General features: G+C 45.2%; 1 protein-coding gene across 1 annotated transcript; it reads left to right on the forward strand.

The window, feature by feature from the left end:
- Positions 1–6,590: 6,590 nt before the first annotated feature.
- LOC123050534 (mavicyanin-like) lies at positions 6,591–7,298 on the forward strand. The gene has a single exon (XM_044473314.1). It carries the CDS (start codon positions 6,672–6,674, stop codon positions 7,185–7,187), a length of 516 nt encoding a protein of 171 aa, XP_044329249.1. The 5' UTR covers positions 6,591–6,671; the 3' UTR covers positions 7,188–7,298.
- Positions 7,299–8,124: the final 826 nt, after the last annotated feature.

An 8,124-nucleotide genomic window follows, 5' to 3' on the forward strand; every position in this document is an offset into this window, starting at 1 on the left:
TTTAGTTGATTCTTTTTGCTATTGAAGAATATTATAGTTTTATTTTAGTTCATCATAACAGAATATTTTAATTGATTTTAGTTTTTTAGTTGATCATAACAAATATTATAGTTTTATGCATTTTATTATTTTTCATGCATTTACTGCTTTTTTGAGCTATAAGACCCGGAAATTGAAAAGCATTTCAAATGAACTCCGAAAAGGTTGAAAATTGGCATGGTATCATCATTTCACCCACATAGCATGTGCAAGAAGTTGAGAGGGTTACGGCAAAAACTAGATGCACTTCATGTACAAAACGGACAATCTCTTTCGAAGTATCAGGGTTTCGGACGAAAGCTCATCTGTTACAATGAGATTTCATTTTTTTGAACTTATTTGAACTCCATAGTTTTTCTGTGTTCAAAATGCACCATTCAAAGCCACATCATCAATTTTCAACCCTTTCTGACTTCATTTGTTATTTTCCATGCATTTACTGGTTATTTCACCCACATAGCATGCCCGGTATCAGGATTTCATACGGACATGGATGCACTTCGTGTACAAAATGGACAATCTGTTTCGAAGTATCAGGATTTCATACAGAAACTCGTTTGTTACAACAGGCATTTCAAATGAACTACGAAAAGTTTGAGAGTTGGCATGGTATCATCATAATAGTTGTGGAGAGAAAGTCTTCACTTTTTTTCGCTTGTGTGCTTTGCTTATTGCGCCATAACCATGGATAATCTTCATCGTTTATCAGGATGCTTGGGTCAGCCTTGACTTTGAAGGGAGGAATTTCATGAAACTTTTCATAATCTTCAGACATGTCTCTCTTGCCCTCCACTCCCACTATGTCCCTTTTTCCTGAAAGAACTATGTGGCGCTTTGGCTCATCATATGATGTATTCGCTTCCTTATCTTTTCTTTTTCTCGGTTTGGTAGACATGTCCTTCACATAGATAACCTGTGCCACATCATTGGCTAGGACGAACGGTTCGTCAGTGTACCCAAGATTGTTCAGATCCACTGTTGTCATTCCATAATGTGGGTCTACCTGTACCCCGCCTCCTGACAGATTGACCCATTTGCACTTAAACAAAGGGACCTTAAAATCATGTCCGTAGTCAAGTTCCCATATGTCCATTATGTAACCATAATATGTGTCCTTTCCCCTCTCGGTTGCTGCATCAAAGCGGACACCGCTGTTTTGGTTGGTGCTCTTTTGATCTTGGGCGATCGTGTAAAATGTATTCCCATTTATCTCGTATCCTTTGTAAGTCAATACAGTCGAAGATGGTCCCCTGGACAACGAGTACAGCTCATCACAAACAGTGGTGTCACCTCTGAGACGTGTTTCCAACCAACTGCTGAAAGTCCTGATGTGTTCACATGTAATCTAGTCGTCACACTGCTCCGGGTGTTTGGAGCGCAGACTGTTCTTGTGTTCATCGACATACGGGGTCACCAAGGTAGAGTTCTGTAGAACTGTGTAGTGTGCTTGAGACCAAGAATGCCCGTCCCTGCATATTATTGAGTCCGCTCCTAGCGTGCCTTTTCCAGTCAGTCTCCCATCATACCGCGATTTAGGGAGACCTATCTTCTTAAGGCCAGGAATGAAGTCAACACAAAACCCAATGACATCCTCTGTTTGATGGCCCATGGAGATGCTTCCTTCTGGCCTAGTACGGTTACAGACATATTTCTTTAGGACTCCCATGAACCTCTCAAAGGGGAACATATTGTGTAGAAATACGGGGCCCAGAATGACAATCTCGTCGACTAGATGAACTAGGACGTGCGTCATGATATTGAAGAAGGATGGTGGGAACACCAGCTCGAAACTGACAAGACATTGCGCCACATCACTCCTTAGCCTTGGTATGGTTTCTGGATCGATCACCTTTTGAGAGATTGCATTGAGGAATGCACATAGCTTCACAATGGCTAATCGGACGTTTTCCGGTAGAAGCCCCCTCAATGCAACCGGAAGAAGTTTTTTTTGAAAGTTTAGACAGTAGGAGAGTTTCCTACTGCATATATATATATAAATGGGTGGTGTTACATGGTATTTACAATAGAGGGGGGAAAGGTGGGGTTTACATGAGGGGGTAACAAAGGGTTGGGGTCATAATCACGTGTCCAGGTATATATTTTCGGTGTCAGCTAAACAGTGCGTGCATGCGTGGTATCCCTTGTTTGTCTGTCCTGAAAGGTTACTGAGAGCGGGCCAATCATTGATGGTCACGAACAGCAACGCCTTTAGGTCAAATTCTCCCCCATGTGCTCATCCCACGCACGTACACCTGTTCCATTCCACAGCTGTAAGAGTTCTTCAACTAATGGCCTTAGGTACGCATCAATGTCGTTGCCGGGTTGCTTAGGGCCTTGGATGAGAATTGTCATCATAATGAACTTCTGCTTCATGCACATCCAAGGAGGAAGGTTATACATACATAGAGTCACGGGCCAGGTGCTGTGATTGCTGCTCTGCTCCCCGAAAGGATTAATGCCATCCGCGCTTAAAGCAAACCATACGTTCCTTGGGTCACTTGCAAACTCAGCCCAGAACTTTCTCTCGATTTTTCTCCACTGCGACCCGTCAGCGGGTGCTCTCAACTTCCCGTCTTTCTTATGGTCCTCACTGTGCCATCGCATCAACTTGGCATGCTCTTTGTTTCTGAACAGTCGTTTCAACCGTGGTATTGTAGGAGCATACCACATCACCTTCGCAGGAACCCTCTTCCTGCGGGGCTCGCCCTCAACATCACCAGGGTCATCTCGTCTGATCTTATACCGCAATGCACTGCATACCGGGCATGCGTTCAAATCCTTGTACGCACCGCGGTAGAGGATGCAGTCATTAGGGCATGCATGTATCTTCTCCACCTCCAATCCTAAAGGGCATACGACCTTCTTTGCTGCGTACGTACTGTCGGGCAATTCGTTATCCTTTAAAAGCTTCTTCTTTAATATTTTCAGTAGCTTCTCAAATCCTTTGTCAGGCACAGCATTCTCTGCCTTCCACTGCAGCAATTCCAGTACGGTACCGAGCTTTGTGTTGCCATCTTCGCAATTGGGGTACAACCCTTTTTTGTGATCCTCTAACATGCGATCGAACTTCAGCTTCTCCTTTTCACTTTCGCACTTTTCCCTTGCATCAACAATGACCCGGCGGAGATTATCATTGGGCACATTGTCTGGTTCCTCTGGATCTTCAGCTTTCTCTTGATCTTCAGCTTCCCCCGTTGCAGCATCACCGTATTCAGGGGGCACATAGTTGTCATCGTCCTTTTCTTCTTCGTTGTCTTCCATCATAACCCCTATTTCTCCGTGCTTCTTCCAAACATTATAGTGTGGCATGAAACCCTTATAAAGCAGATGGGTGTGAAGGATTTTTTTGTCAGAGTAAGACCTTGTATTCCCACAATTAGGGCATGGACAACACATAAAACCATTCTGCTTATTTGCCTCAGCCACTTCGAGAAAATTATGCACGCCCTTAATGTACTCAGAGGTGTGTCTGTCACCGTACATCCATTGCAGGTTCATCTGCATGCATTATATATAATTATATATGTCAAAAGTAAGAAAATTAGACAAATATCTATCTAAAGTAAGATTTTTTTTTCAGAAAGAAGATAAGAACAAGAGGCTCACCATGGTGGTGCCGGCGACGAGATCGGCGCGGGCGATCGACGGCAGTGAGGACGAGGACGGGGCGTGACGGACCGCTAAACCTAGATAAATCTCGGAAAAAATGGAGCTCGGAGGTCGAGCTTCAAGAGGAGAAAGCTTAACTAGTGTGGCTCGGGCATTTCATCGAACACCTCACATGCATAAGAGGTGAGCTAGAGCACCCAAATGCCCTTCCTCGCCGGCCAGCAAAAAACAGAGCACTATGAAGTGCTCTGCTCGCCGGCGATGGGGTATATATAGGCAACTCATTTGTCCCGGTTCGTGGCAGGAACCGGAACCATCCTTCTGTTCCGGTTCCTGCCACGAACCGGGACCAATGGTTGTGGGCCAGGAGCGAGGCCCATTGGTCCCGATTCGTGCCAAGAGCCGGGACAAATGGGCCCAGACGAACCGGGACCAATGCCCATGAGGCCCCGGCCGGCCCCCTGGGCTCACGAACCGGGACAAATGTCTTCATTGGTCCCTGTTCGTGGCATAACCGGGACTAATGGGCTGACCAGACCCGAACGAAAGCCCATTTTTCTACTAGTGAGGGTAGACCTTGAGGTGGTGGAGTTGCCCGCAGACGAAGAACGGGTCGAAGTTTAGCACCGTGCGGGCCGGCGTCCGCGCCCACTTGGAGTACTCGGGCACCGTGAAGAGATACGTCATGGAATCTATCGTCTCGAACAGGCCGCACCTTACCGGCAGCGACGGCACTGCCGGCACCGCGTGGCTAGCGGTGGCGCCCATCGATCCCGGCCGCCGTTGGAGTTCGGTACGATATATTACGGCTATTGACTACCTATATTTGATGAGCTCCTCTCTCTCCGCCGGGTACGTACGTGGTATTATCATATCATCGAGTCGATTTTCGGTTTTGCCTTCCATGTAAATCATCGGGTTGCCATATATTCCCGGCCGATAGATGGAATGATTGGATTTTGAGACCAGACCACAAGGCACGGTATGGAAAGCCAAAATCAAGGCAAGTGATTTGCGCCCCTCCATATAGCGCGTTGGGAAGTACGTCCCGAGCACGCACGGCACAATGCCTCGTTTCACCCTCAGCAGCCACTCGGGGTCGAACCTGCCGTCGTCCTGCACCGTGTTTAAGACAGAGGCCACGACTCGTCTCTTCACCGTCGCCCGCTACTCGCAATGTGCGCGGAAGCTTGCCGGCTCCGTGCTTGAGTTCGACAGGTTCCGCCTTGGCGACCGCGCTACCGCCTCAAGGTGTACCCCGCGGGCTTGGATGAGGAGTCGGCAGGCTTCGTCGCTGTTCTCGTCACCATGGAAGACCACTGGGACTCGTTCTTATTCGGCGGGGCCGCCAGGACGATCTTCATAGAGATCCTGGACAAGGACGGGGAGCGCGCCGTCTTCGACAACAACACGGCCAGGTCGGAGCAGACGCTGCTCCACCACAACCGCAGCAAGGGCTACGTCCGGTTCGTCCCGAGGAGGGACCTGGATGAGTCGACGTGCGTCCGCGACGACGATTCCTTCACCGTCCAGTGCACGCTGTCCAGGGACGTGGAGGTGACCACCAAGCTCACATATCCAAGACCCACCCCCAAGGCCTGTTGAGAATACGATGATGTTTTATTATTTTATTTGAGTTGAGAATACAATTTTGATGGTTAACTGCAAAGTAATACCTCTGGTCAGTAATAGTTGCTCATAATTGATAAGAAATATATTCAGAAATGATATCGCTAAATCTCAGTCTCAGTCGATACTGTATCATCCATGAGATTTTACGTGGACATTCGGGTGAATTTTTCATTTTTGTTTTGTTTTTTTAATGTTATCTGTATATAAACGTGGTTCATCACTTGACTAGGACTTGATTAGTCTCAATCGGCTCAGATCTAGCCACAACCATTAATGTGTTTTCCTAAGTCTAGTATGACTAATTTTTTGAAAATATGTAGAGTGATTTTTTAGTTGAAAATGTGGACAAGTTTTAATAGGAAAAAGTGTAGTGAATGTACTATTTGCTAATTTTCAAATCCATTTAAGTATGTGTTTTGTTATAGATGACATGTTAAAGTGTCCCATAATGAAATTTTACACATTCATAAAATACATCTATGTGTGTGTGTGTGTGCCCGCGTGTGTATGTGAAATTGTTTTCAGAAGTTCTTGACACTTCATAATAAGTAGATTTCGTCAAAACAGGGCTAGCTGCATGGACTGAACACGAAAACATATTTCTGCCATTGTCGTGAAGGAGCTTTATTTTTATTTTTTAAATTTACTTGAATTTAATAATATATCACTCAATAATTATTTTACGCATTGTTATTTTGCAATACATCCACGATGATGTAATGTGGTCCTTTGTTCTGCTTAATTCATAGGCTGAAAGCTTCATTTTGCCAATTTTAATCATGTTAAATCTCTAAATAAATACCATTTGCCATCTAAGATGAAAACTGTAACCTTTTGTTTTTGAAACTTGAAGCTAGCATATTATTTAGTTGTGCCGTGGGATTCAGCCAATTGGGAGCTTGTAATTTTAGAGGAGAAAGTTTTTTATTTATTTAGAGAGGAGAATTAGGAGTTGAAATGCGGCTGTATCATTCGATTTACATCTAGAAGATTTGTGAATTGTGAAGATGGTCTACGTCTTTTTTTAGGGAAAAGATGTTCTACGTCTTGTAGGTAGACCGCGTCGATATTGGAGCAGACGGCAATGGCTCCATGAGGACGCGTGAAAAGGTCAAAGAGCACAGCCCGGTCTTCAGATGTTCAGTATGACCAAGTACATACCAGCTGCCTAGCTTGTGTTCCCACGTAGAACATTCAAAGTCTGGGCATATTTCCACCTACCACACATGTTTCATCAACTGACCTGGGTATAGCCTGTACTGTATATATACCCAGCACAAGCACTTACGGAAGCAAGTCAAGCAACACAATCTCAGCTTGAGGATCAACACAGCACCGGGCTTACACTTCCTCTGCTAGCTCTCGTTGCCTTCCTTCAAGTTCCAACTGCAATGGCTGCCATGAGACTCAGCCTCCTCATCATGGCCGTGATGGCCGTCCTAAGCACCACGTCGGCGGCAAGCTACAACGTTGGCGAGCCGGGCGGTGCGTGGGACCTCAACACCAACTACGGCACCTGGGCGTCCTCCAGGAAGTTCCAACCCAGCGATCAGATCGTCTTCAAGTACTCCCCTCAGGCGCACAACGTCCTTGAGGTTAGCAAGGCCGACTACGACTCGTGCAGCACCGTCAACCCTATTGCGACCCTCAACTCAGGGAACGACATCGTCACCCTCACCGCCGTTGGCACCCGCTACTTCATTTGTGGGTTCCCTGGCCACTGCACTGGTGGCATGAAGGTCAAGATCGACGGCGTGCCTGGCTCCTCCTCGCCATCACCCGCCCCGGCCAGTGGCCCCAATGCAAGCAACGCTCCTCCAACCACGCCTGTCTCTACCGCCACCTCCGTGAAGGCCACGGGGTTTGGCTTCGCCATCCTGCTTGCCTTTGTCGGTTTCATGGCTTGAGTACATCTGTATAGCCCCACGCACATACCTAATTTATGTAAAGTCAAATAATCATTCCTAGTAAATATATGTGTGTATATTCCACTAATTGGATACACGACTTTGAGTTTCTTTTAATTCATTTTTGTTGAGAACGAAGAGCCGAGTGAATCAGCTCCTCTGTTGAGCGACATGTACTATGATTAAGTCAGGGAAGGTGCGTTTTGGTTGATTAGTAATACCAGTAATCGTGTACGTGCACGTCTAGTTTGATAGTAATATAATTTCCTTGATTAATATTGATAGTAAGATTAATATTCTCTTTAATGTAACTAATGTCGTTTTACAAATTACGATCAATGCAATTAACATGTTTCCAAATTATTCATGATGTGATGGATACATCGGTGAAGCAGCGTGTGACGTTGCATATAGGTTGCCCGATTGCTCGGATCATCTGGATTCACCAAGCTCATGCAATACATTTTTTTCTCAGTTCATATTGAAGCAACGAATAATCTTAATTTTTTTCCTAGGGTATCTTAATTTGATTTTACCTATGACTGATGATCTATTTCGTTGTCTGTCAAGAAACAATAAGGATTAGAACTCACACATCTGTGTGTTGCTAGCAATCAGTTAATCAATTGACTCATTGGCGTGTGATCACGCTTGGGCAGCACCACTGTTGTAAAAACAGTGTGTGTATAATATGAAGGTCTGCCGGGTGACATTCTATTAGTCTTCTCTCTCCAGTGTATTTTGAGTTTTCTGGAATTCCAAAATTTGTTGAAGTCCAAAGTTTCAGATTTTCATAGAATTGAAAATTTTCTGAGCATGCAATTTGTTGAAGTTGAAATTTTTGAAATTTTAGCCATAGTTCAAACTTCCAAAAGTTTGAAAAATTGGAAGTTTTAAATCCCATAAAAATTACTTGGGCCTGTTATATTTCTCAAAC

Source organism: Triticum aestivum, chromosome 2D (assembly GCF_018294505.1).
Source record: "Triticum aestivum cultivar Chinese Spring chromosome 2D, IWGSC CS RefSeq v2.1, whole genome shotgun sequence".
In the NCBI taxonomy this organism is placed as follows: domain Eukaryota; kingdom Viridiplantae; phylum Streptophyta; class Magnoliopsida; order Poales; family Poaceae; genus Triticum; species Triticum aestivum.

Coding starts and splice junctions, on each gene's coding strand:
- LOC123050534 (XM_044473314.1), top strand. CDS start 6,672: ATGGCTGCCATGAGACTCAGCCTCCTCATCATGGCCGTGATGGCCGTC.